We start from the raw sequence: 11817 nt of genomic DNA, 5'->3' as shown, positions 1-11817 counted from the left end.
TCATAGATTTTGTAGATGCATTGTAGCCCATTAAAAAACAAATGTGGCCATGCTCTAACATTGTCCTTTCCTTCTCCACTTTCCGCTGTTAAACTCTTCCGGGTTGAGTGGCGACCCTTATCATTCAAGTTTACATGTATGGTAAGAATAACCATCTGCTTTTTTGTTTACAGAACTTGGATTTGACAACAAGGAGAATGATCCATGAGGGCTCTCTAACCTGGAGGATCACAAAAGATAAGACCATCGGTATGAGATCTATATTGTATGTTGTGCCTATAGACATAGGACGGTCAGCTATGCAGGTCTGATTTGATTAACCCCAGGTAACTCTTTTACCATAAACTTGCATGCTTAGTTCAGGCAAATGTTCATGGTTATGCCTATGGAGAAGTGTGGAGGAGGTATTAGCAGTTATCCCCAACTTCAGCTTCTTTTAGGAGAAATATTAGCCATTAGACACAAGGCTTTATAATCTGTCTGATCCCTTAATACTCGATGAAATAATGGGGATGTCATAGACAGATCATCTGATGCAGCCATTTTCGATGACCACCATCTGCTGTTCATGGATACCTATACCTGTCCATGGAAACCTATGCTTAGAGATCTTTAGGACATCATAAGGTTCTGGTATAGTTTAAAAACTGTGAATTCGAGATAATTTGAAATGATAGAGGGCATGACATTTTAGGGTTAGGAGATTGTGCAAAATTGAATCTTTGACATTATTAGGGTTTTGACAAAAACAAAATGAACTGTTTATAAAATATATTTTCAAGCTCAATATAGGGGGTAGGGGGCATTAATAAAGGAATAGTGGAAACGGTCCTTTAAAACAGCTGTTGTAATTTTTTTGTATCGTATATATCATGGTCTTTTCTTGTTCTCACAGATCTCAATGTTCTCCTCTTGGAAGATCTCCTGGTTCTACTGCAGAAACAAGATGAGAAGCTAGTGCTTAAATGTCACAGTAAAGCCACAGTGGTTTCCTCCGACACCAAGCAGACTTTTAGCCCAGTGATCAAACTGAATTCTGTGCTGGTGCGACCTGTAGCCACAGGTAAGGTTGCATAGATGGCAGCTCCATAGCTGGTGGCCACTTATAGCTTTAGGAAGCAAAGCAGACCCTTGGGAAATGCCAGTAGAATAAACATTATTTTTCTGAAGTCAACATGTGCTTTGTCTATGCCTGTAAATCAAAAAACAATATTGTAAAAATATTTCAGCTTCCCAGTCCATAAATTACTTTTTTCAGGCTTTATGTTTCCTTTATTTATATCTGGTGATCCTTCCAGTAACACACTTACTGTCCGGGGTAGCAACTTTCACTCACCATACAATATTTATGGAGGAGCAGCTTTGTCACCCTAGGACATGAAGTGGTTTAGGACTACAGAAAACCACCACCTCCTCTCCAGGTGTTCTGTGGACCACAAAGAAAACTAGGAACAATGATAACTGATAAGTTATCAGCTTGCAGGATTTCTAGCAGGATCAACAGGTATTTTTTTGTACTTATAGAACAGATATAGCAAAACATTTTCATTTTAACACAACAAAAGAAAGCAGATCATAGGACCATTGTATTCAAATGCAGAGAGAGAGACCTCCACTTCTCCTTCCACATCACAGTTCCCCTGCTTGGGTACGTTGCAGGTAGGGATGCACCAATACTTTTCAGATAAACAGTGCCGATATTTGGCATTTTCATCTTCCAGGGTTGCAGAGGTTGCAGCTGGGACCTGGCTCTGATGCTCCACCACTGTCCTGAAATTATTAGGCGATATTGTTTTAGAAAATATGTAACACGTGACCATAAACAAAAATGTATCGGTACTTGTAAGTACTTGGGCAAGTATCAGTACTTGTACTTGCAAAAATGGTATCGGTGCATCCCTTTTATGTTTATAAAAACAAAATCATACATTAAAACAGAGATGTACAAATAACATGAGCTCTGTGTGCTCCTTACAAATGACAGCTGCCTCCTAACTTTTGAATTTTTCTCTAGTCTTGTCTTGGAGCTGGGTGTGTGATTTGTACTTTCAATATTCAACTGCCTTTTCATGTGGTAATATGGGGTTTTAGTATGTTGTATTTCACATATCCTGGCATTTTTTGTTTTATTTACAGACAAGAGGGCGTTCTTTATTATCTGCACATCGGAACTGGGCCCGCAGATCTACGAGCTTGTAGCAATGACATCGTCTGAGAAGAATATGTAAGTCCTGCAATAGAACGGGGTCAGGTAAAGATCACTAATGTGCAGGGACTTGGTGTGAACCCAGTTTGCCGCAGTGTGTCCAAACCCGCACAAAGCTGTCACTGATAGCCCCCCATGCCCGCTCAATCAGTTGCAGCCAGGACATTCCCTGCCCTACATCCACACAACACAGAGTGGTGGGAAATGCCCATGCCACAACTGATTGGTCCGGGGGGGGTCGGTCACAATTCTTCACACACTTGGGTGAGCTCCGCTGAACTGGGTGTGCACCAAGCCCCCGCACATCTTTATTAGAGATGAAGAAATTGATTAAGAATATGAAAGAAACAACAGGTTCCCACTTGGCTACACATCAGAGATCAGCTGAGAAACCATATGAAGAAAATGATTAATTGGGGTTCATTGGGAATCATGCAATGCAGTTAACCTCTGCAGCAAGAGCAAATCACCACTTACTAATTTTTACCAAAAGATAGATCGATAGAGTAGTTAGTCAGTAAAAGAAGGCTAATGTAATTTTGCTTATCACAATGGTTGCCTATTATCTCCATTAATATTCACTATTAATGTTGCTTTTTAATCTAACAATAAGTAGGATACTGTAGCACAACACAGAGCTTCTACAGTGTTGTCACTGTGAACTCAATAAAAAGCTACCTGTTTAAAAGTAGTCTAATAAAAATATTATGCAGTAATGACATCCGTAAATGTTAATGGTTCTCCCGTCACGAAGGGGTTAAAGAAGAACTCTGGGCATAATTATTCTTAACCCTTGCAGTGGGGTTACCCAATGAGGAAGGGTGCTGCAATGTTTTCAGGAAGCTATGTATAGCACCCAGCCAGCCCCTCACACCAGCCATGATCTGCCTGCATTGCATGGAGATGCACAAAGACTCATTGATGACATGGGCAGCACTTGTGCCTTGCAGTACTAGGGGCCTTGGTTTAATTTCCAGCCAGGACACTATCTGCATGGAGGTTGCATGTCCTCCCTGTGCGTTTGTGGCTTTTCTCTGCACACTTCAGTTTCCTCCCTCCACAATATGCTGGTGGATTAATTGGCACTTATATGTGTATGTATGCTTATGAGATAGGGACCTTAGATTGTAAGCCCCTTGAGGGCAGGGACTGATGTGAGTGTACAATATGTAAAGCGCTGTGTAAATGTTGGCTCTTTAGAAAAACATGTAATAAATACAAATTTAATTAGCATGTTGGTGAGTAGGGAGGAGGAGCGACCTAAACCAAAATATAAGCCAATTAAACTTAAAAGCTTTGATGCATTGCCGTTTTTGGTCCAGTTAATTGCAAGGGATTCTCAAAGCTGCAGCGTAGCACACCTTAAAGGAGAACTATGAGGTGAGTGATTTTCACTCAACCTCATAGTTCGAGCCGACGCGTGGCAATGAAACTGTCATAGATCGGCTCAATAGATTGGGAAGTGAGCGAACACATACCATCGCTCGCTCACCTCTCAATCCTGTCCCTGCAGGGAGCCATGACTGTCACGCACGACTCCCTGCAGGGATTCCCCCCTTCCCCACTCCGATCCTCCAGCGCTGAGTGGAGGAACGGACAGGGGAGGGGGCGGGTACAGCTGGCTCTGCCTCTAGATAGGCAGCGCCAGCTGTCAATCACGCAGCTGGGTGGATCTAGACAGTAATCCCAGCTGCGGCGGTCTCAGTATACCGCGAGCAAGTCCTTACTGTTGTCTAATATGTTTATCTTACTACTGTGTGGTTTTTACCCAGGTGGAAGGAGCTGCTGGAAGAAGCCACCAAAACTGCAATGAAAAACCCTTCTGCTTCAATCAAACGTGTCACTCAGGGCCTGGTCCATACAAGGATGCCATCTGTCGGGTAAGCTTGAAAGCTCTGTAAAATTAGCTGCCTGTGAGAGATCTGTACTTGATAACAATGCAGCATAAACAGTTCTGCATGTTCACATCAAAGCTGCTGAACCTACCAGCCTTTTCTGTCTCAATTACCTGACCTCAGCGTAGGTGCGATGAAAGGACTTTTACCTTTTCTATGAAGAAAAGGAGCTGTTGCTTGTAGTACCCAAAGATTTTCCAACCTACTCAGAAACCTCCGGAAGTGAAAAGGAGGAATTCTGACTGTTGCACGGATCTGAAATATGGTATAACCGAGAATGTCCCAGATATGTCAGATGAATCAAGATTCAATCTGAATTCTCCATGGCACTTTCTACAAATATAACAGTGTCTAGTGGATGTCACGCTAATGGTGCCTGAGAAGAAGAAAGCAGATTTAAAAGTCCAAACACATTTATCTATATATGTTATATCATCAATGGGCAAACAAGAGAAACATGGAGGCAGCCATTGCTGATTTGTCATTTTGCAGATGCTATTTCATTGGCTGCTATGTTGACCTTTTTCCTCAAGTGTTAATCCGGTAACATGAATAAATATGCAGATGGTTTTAGTTTAACCTTCCAGATACTAGATCTAGATACTTGTTCCAGAACCGTGACTCCAAAGGATCTATTTATGAACAATTTGCAGGGCTACAGAAAGACACAACAGAAAAAAATGATATACTGAACATGCAAGATAAACAGAAGAGATATGATAAATGTGATCATCAATTCCAGAATCAATGTCTTTATAAGAATTACACTACAGTACTCCTAGTTCATGAGTAATACTTCCCAAGTCAGGTGACCTCTATATTGGCGGGAAACCTACATTGTGGCGATCTGAACCCAGGCACTCTGAGCCTAAAGAAAGACTTTTTTCACCTACAAATCAAATAAATGGGTTTAGTGCCTCAGTTCCTCTACTTGGAAGCAATGAAAACCTGACTGGGTTTAACACTTCCCCCACTCTATCCAAAATGTAAAAAAAAATGTTTAGCTGAAGTTGTTGTGACTAAATTCTGTTCGGATGTCACACTGGTTCCTTGATAGCAGTTGGTTATTTTGTAGACATTGCCCATCTCCTAATCTATATGGTCTGATACTTTCAAAGTAAAATCAATGATTTGTCCTGACATATCACCTTGGTGTTCCTTGGTCTTACAGTTCGGTGCTACAGGATACTGTGGGCATAAGAAGCAACAGTGAGGATATCTCAGCAGGTAAGTTATATATATTCTTCTCTGTTTGTTTTCAGACCTCATTCACCAAGCACACCTTTGGAGACCTTCATTTTTGGATGTAATTGTTTTCAAGCCTTCATAAGATTTGTAATGCTGTGGATTGCATTAGTGTGTTAACTTTATTTTTTGTAGTCTTTAAAGCTGATCTCCAGCCTTCTCTTCAGTCTTGAATGGTTGTACCGGCTCCTCTCCTGGACTGAAATTGCTTACTCTGATTTTACTGAACATTGTGAGCTTCTCTCAATGTGCTTAAGAAGCTGCAGCAAGTGAGCTAGAGCCTGCTACATTTGCTGGCTGGAGGAAATCAAGTGTCTAGCTCTATGCTCCCAGCTTGACTGTCCTTGGCCCACCTCTTTCTTTTATTGGATTACCATTCTTTCAATCAGAGGCTCAACATCACAATTGGGGGATACAACAGCTTCCTGTTTTCATGTATCTGTGCATTGTAGTTCCCTGTTTGAGCTTAATTGCATGTGCTTCTATGCAGAGCTTTCAAAAGCAGAAAATGCGAGAGGCAGGACTGTATTTGCCATAATGGCACTTGTTGGTCAGTGCCTAGGGCAATAAAGGGTGTGTGGGGCAGTGCTAAGCCTCAGTGTTTACAAGCTGTGATCACTTTTTCCTTATTTTGTTTCAATCCTCTGACCACCTCTGGACAATTGTGTCTAAATTTAGCAGGGAAACTGTATAGAGGAGAGAGTTCAGGGAATGGTGAGTGGAGTTAGAAGACTCACGTCGTGTTGTCAGGCTTTCCTATATACATAGATCACCTCCATTTCTTCCTAAAGAAGCTAATGTGAAATACGTTGAAGATTGGGCCACTCATGTTTTCATCATGCACTTTGGATGTTGCTTTATGTATATATAATTAACTATGGGACTCTATTTGGGTGGCCTGAGAAGGTACATTATATGGTTTCCAACAATATTTCACACAATATGTATATGAGACATGCTTGAGCAATACCTATGCCATTGGAGTTATTTTATTGCATATTTTTATTACAGTATTTAATAAACTGGATGTTTTTAAAAAAACTACAATTATTGTGTATGGCTGTGTCTCTTGGTACCTTAAAAGCCCCCATTAAAGTCATTTTGTTGATTTTACAGTTTCATGACAATTAAAGGTTATCTAAACCCAAGAACATAATCTTACTAAATGGCAGCTTACCAGTCTATGGATGTGGTGGCTGCATTGGTTTCATTTTATTTTGCAAAAACATTTTTAGCAAGTAGAGAAAAAAAACTGCAATAGATTCATCAAACAAAGTCATGCCTATAAATCCTTAGCTAAAGAAGAATTATTAGCTTAGTCTACTTTTCTGCAACTGTCTGGTTTATAGAGCACATCAGCTCATGGGCAGGGAGACTTTTCATAGCCTAGCAGTGACAAGCTCCCCGTGTTTCCTTGCAGATGACAGTCACAATGACTTCTTGGTTCACTCTCACAAACCTGACGTTCTGCTGGAAGAACCAGAAGGGATGGAGGAGGATGAGGCTCAGACGCCAACACAGGTGCCCTTTCCTTCCAATGTGGAGGATACAGGAGGTGGGGCAGAGGACCAATCTGATCCAAACTACCAGTGGCCATCAGGGGTCGAGGGTTTAGCAGATTCTGCTCTGGAAGATGGTGAGATAATGACAGATTGCACCACGTTTTATTCTTTAAAGCTGAACTCCAGGTAGATGTCTAAAGATGCAGATGAAATGCATCTATTAAATCTGTTTACACAGCTATGGTACTCAGTACAGTCCTATCTGTTAGACAGGAGCCCAGATTTTTCTCTGCAGGATTGTGAATTGAAGCACCATAGTCCCTTTAATAGTCCATATGCATCTTCAATATGCAGTTGAGGGGACAGTTTAGAAACAGCCAATGCAATTCAGGGGCTTGTGTTTTGTGTAGTGTTTGAGAATGAATAGAGCTCTTCAGCTGCTGATTGGCAGCCATTTTTCTCTGCTGCCTTGATAGCACATGCACAACTGGTGAGCAGCCTATTTTCCTTTGGTAAATCAACCCCCAGTTATCTGATTTTCAGCTTGCACCATGAATTATCACTTAACTTAGTGAATGAGTTGAAGCTGTGCTGTCTTCAATCATTCAATCAATCAATCAATCAATCATTCAATCAAGTGTAAGCGTAAATCCTTTTTTAAAATTTTACTTGGATATGATTGGATATTCTTTGAAAAGTGAATGTATACGACGCTTCACCTCATACACTAAGCGAAGTAAAAAACATGCTGCGCTCCTATGGTAAATCAACTCCATAGTTTTTAACTCCTTCCTGATTGGCCAAATGTGAGATTACAATATAGGAGTAGACACTACAGGCTGTAAAGAAAAGTAAGTGGCAACAAGGTCAGGCAAGGAATATGAGAATGCTTTAGGCTCCAGCTACATTGTACCTAATCGTGCAGTATATAAAAGCAAAATTATGATGTTCTTCTGCTCTTATATGCTTTTTAATATTGTGCTGCTTTATTGATATTCACTGTTCATCAAAACAAGCTTTAATTTAAACTCTTGAAAGTATATTGTCAGGGACTATTTCAATCTGATTTTGATTTTGAAATTTGGTTGCTGCACTCTTCATTCTTTAAGATTGTATACCATTATATACCAAACAAATATTTTGCATATCATTCCTGTTGATGACTTTGTAATATAATGTGTGTCTTTCTTCAGTCCAGCATCTCCGGGAGCTGATCCTGCGGAGTCTTTACCCATTAAGGCATTCAGAGTATGATGCTGCTCCTGTGACTGAGCCAGAGGATGATATCACACCCACGCCATCAGTCACCGGTGGGGCCGGGCATCCGTGGGAGACAACACCATATTCAGTATTAGAGACTCTAGATGGAAACAGTTTGGCTGATCACAGGGAAGATCCGCCCTCAAGACCTTCTAGTGTTTTAGGAAATGGTAGGTCTGTGGTGGACCTCACTAACCAGCACAGGAGAACATCCAACGAAGGAGAGGAAAGTGTTTGGGACCTGCTAGAGAGCCACCCACAAAGGACATCTTTCCTGCCCTCTGAGCCATCTGAAGCTGCTGAGGACCAAACTAACACGGCCTACAAGGTTGTCAGGAAAGGTAGGGAAACATTAGGGTCTTTTAGCTTCATTCTTTATTCACTTGACTTTTAGTCTGCTAGCCAACCTTTGTGCAGGATCTGCCAAACCGTTATTTGAAACAATGAAGTCTTTGAAAGGGATTAAGACTGTTTAGATGCTTCATCGTTTTGTAATTTTCTGTGTTCATTTTTGTGCTACATTTATTCTAAATATTTCAAGGACTGTAAAGAGAATTTAGAGCAGCCTTTTGCTAGGGGTTCCTTAAGGAGAGTGCAGTAGCAGACTGATCTTCTGCCTGCACTGACCATCAGTGTAAGGGGTCACTTCTACAGAGACCACCCATGTAAGGGATAATTTTTACACTGACCACAATTTTCACTGTCTTTTCTGACGATTATTATAATATTACTAATGATCATTTTCTTATATAAGCATGGAAATAAGTAGGCCTAATTCTTTATTCTTTAATTTGAACACCTATTGGTCATGCTAATGTTCTGTAAGCTGTAGGTTTCATCATTTGTAGTGGGAGTTTCCAAGTTCCCAAAGACCTGAGACCTAAAAATGATTTCAAAGGTTCCTCTGAGGTAAGAAAGTTGAGAGGGTGATATATAGTGTCAAAAAAATACAGATTTGTGTCACTGCTTCCCATAATTCCACTGCGTGTTGCTCATTAATTTGTGCCCCATTTTTTAAACAACCTGTAAATCCATATACACACCATTCATTGAGGATCTGTTACATGCTCATATTTCTGTTTGGCAGATAGGGCTTTAATAATGTTACTACACACAAGAGGTAAATTCTACATCTCTGCTCAAGGAGTTTTTCTGTTTACAAGTAGAGTTGCATATTTAGAGGACATGCAGATGATTGTTCAAAAACTCTAATAAGCAGATTACTAGGGAGTATAGTTGCTTTTGATAACCTTTAGCATAGATGCTCCCAAGCAATTCTATTTGGATAGCAAGGGGTACATTGACAGGCTCAGGGGCTTCTTCTGGTTGGACATTTGACTCTCTTCCCATAGAATTTTACTGCTTTGGGTGCCTGTGTGGCCAAGTGGTCTAAGTGGTAGGGAAAAGGGAAGGGCCTTTAACCGGTGGAAGCTCCAAATCAGAGCTGACTCACAGCTAACACATGGATTTTGGGGCTACAGTAAATGAACAGGGCATCAGGTAATCAAATGTAAATTAATTATTAGCAGCAGAAGGGGCAGCATACCCAGCTAAGCTGTTACTTTACCCTGAAGGTTACAGACACAAGTTGGGTTTTTGATTAATTTACTGTTAATGTGTAAACATAGAATTAAGTAAATATCTTATTAAACTGATCTATTTAAGCATACAAAAATAAATAAGTATTGTAGTAAAACAATTTGGGCATAATGGCAATAACTAACATGTGGCAGCGTTTACCTGAGGAAACTTGACCCATTCCAGGTGGTAACTGCAGAAATTTATAAGGGAGTACATACTGTAATAAAGTTGAGAAGCACTGCACCCACAGATATAGCAGATAGCTAGATGTTAAACTAGACTGTCCTTGATTACTGGTCCGTCAGAAGACTATTTAGAGAGCAGGTCAGATGTTCTGCAATTATCCAGCACGGAAGAAGGCCAAAAAAGTGGTCTCTACTCAAGATTTTTAGCTATTACTTTCATAGGTGACTTGATTATCTGCTCTTATTGATTGTTGGGAACATTGAATTATTTTGCCTTCTGTTTAACAACATTAATCTCTGTAGTTATTCAAGACACAATATGCTCATTTGTGATTAATATAGAGACACTGTACTGTTTGGGATGTAAAGGTAGTCTATTGATAAAGATTAGTGAAAATTTGTTTTCTGTTGTTCCACACTTCCCCATATTTCCTCTGAAAACAATGCCCACTTCATCTACAATCAAGGTTTCTAAAGCGAAACTTCCCATCAGGATTTTCTTCCTCTCTGTATCCCATTGAAGAGTTTTCCCTTTGCATCCTGTCCCATAGACTCAACTGAAAGCAAGAGGAAATACCTCCAAAGTGAGGGGAATCCTCTGAGAGTTGAATTGAGAAAGTTAATTAGATGACCAGTGAAACATCTTCAGTTGCCTTGATTTATCTTTTTAGAGATGTACCATGACCTGGATGAATGAGAACCTTCGCGGACACCTCAACAAATGCTCCCTTTTAATATTTTTTCATTGATATAATTTTGGCTATTCCCTCACTTTCAGTCTCGGTGACCATGGTCACCAGTAAAAAATACAGAGAGTATATGTTCCTAGTGGGATCACAACAGAATCATACCCCTTCTACAATCTATCCCAAAAAAAATAAAAATGTTTTGGACTTTATATTAATAGGCTTCAGAAGTCGCAGTGTTGAGGAGCAGCATAAAAATAGTGGGAAACAATCTTGTCTTCTGCTGTTTCCAATTTTTTTTGGTTAATTTTCAAAATATGGGTAAAATTGGCAAATAAATGGCATTGGACAGGTTTATAAATAGATACATTTTGACCTTTTGATATACCATTTTATTTATCCTTTGGACCCTGTAGTCTTGTGGCTTTTCCTTTTTTCCTAGTGCCTCCTATTCCTTGTTTCTCCTAGTTCGTACAAGTTCCTCCTTATTCCCGTAGCCTTTAATTTATTGCATCCCTTAATTCCCCTCTATCTTTCCCATGCTCTCTTTTGTTTCTGGTCTCTGACTCTCCTTGTTTATGATACTTATTTGCTACCTCCCGGTCTTAATTCTTTTCCCATTATTCTGTGGACCATACCATTCCCGCATGAAACTGATTCAGGTTTCCCTCATAGAAAAAGTAGAATGTTCCAATAGTGTGAATGGACATCTACAGGTGAAACTCGAATAATTAGAATATCGTGCAAAGTTCATTTATTTCACTAATGCAACTTAAAAGGTGGAACTAATATATGAGATAGACTCATTACATGCAAAGCAAGATAATTAAAGCTGTGATTTGTCATAATTGTGATGATTATGGCTTACAGCTCATGAAAACCCCAAGAACCCCAAATCCACAACCGCAAAAAAGTAGATTATTACATGCAATCAATAAAACAAGGATTGTACATAGAACAATATCGGACCTCTGAAAAGTACAAGCATGCATATGTACTCAGTACTTGGTTTGGGCCCCTTTTGCACCACTTACTGCAATTACTTTTGCACGATATTCTAATTATTCGAGTTTCACCTGTATGTCATATTTGAAATTTCAATCACAACGGTGCCAAATAATAAAGAGGGAGTGAACTACTACCTTTTCTGCTTTGATTAAATAACCGAAAAATAATTGTTATTAAATAAGAGCTATCTTGCAATATACAAACAGTAGTTACATTAAATTGTGGTGAATGTGTGTCTCATTACTGACT

At 39.9% G+C, this 11817-nt stretch overlaps 1 protein-coding gene across 6 annotated transcripts in view; it reads left to right on the top strand.

Annotated features, from left to right (window-relative positions):
• The window catches only part of ARHGEF11 (Rho guanine nucleotide exchange factor 11), a 171906-nt gene that overhangs the window by 148872 nt on the left and 11217 nt on the right, over window positions 1-11817 (top strand). For all 6 annotated transcript variants that reach the window (XM_018568290.1, XM_018568289.1, XM_018568286.1 and 3 more), the window contains 7 exons: window positions 174-249; window positions 896-1063; window positions 2137-2224; window positions 3979-4086; window positions 5273-5328; window positions 6767-6982; window positions 8042-8449. In XM_018568290.1, the coding sequence (XP_018423792.1) occupies window positions 174-249; window positions 896-1063; window positions 2137-2224; window positions 3979-4086; window positions 5273-5328; window positions 6767-6982; window positions 8042-8449 (1120 nt within the window). The remainder of the gene's footprint in view (window positions 1-173; window positions 250-895; window positions 1064-2136; window positions 2225-3978; window positions 4087-5272; window positions 5329-6766; window positions 6983-8041; window positions 8450-11817) is intronic.

This window comes from Nanorana parkeri, unplaced genomic scaffold (genome assembly GCF_000935625.1).
Source record: "Nanorana parkeri isolate BGI_ZX_2015 unplaced genomic scaffold, ASM93562v1 scaffold1167, whole genome shotgun sequence".
In the NCBI taxonomy this organism is placed as follows: domain Eukaryota; kingdom Metazoa; phylum Chordata; class Amphibia; order Anura; family Dicroglossidae; genus Nanorana; species Nanorana parkeri.
Note: the sequence above shows the minus strand (reverse complement) of the source record. Positions and strands in the feature narration are given on the sequence as shown.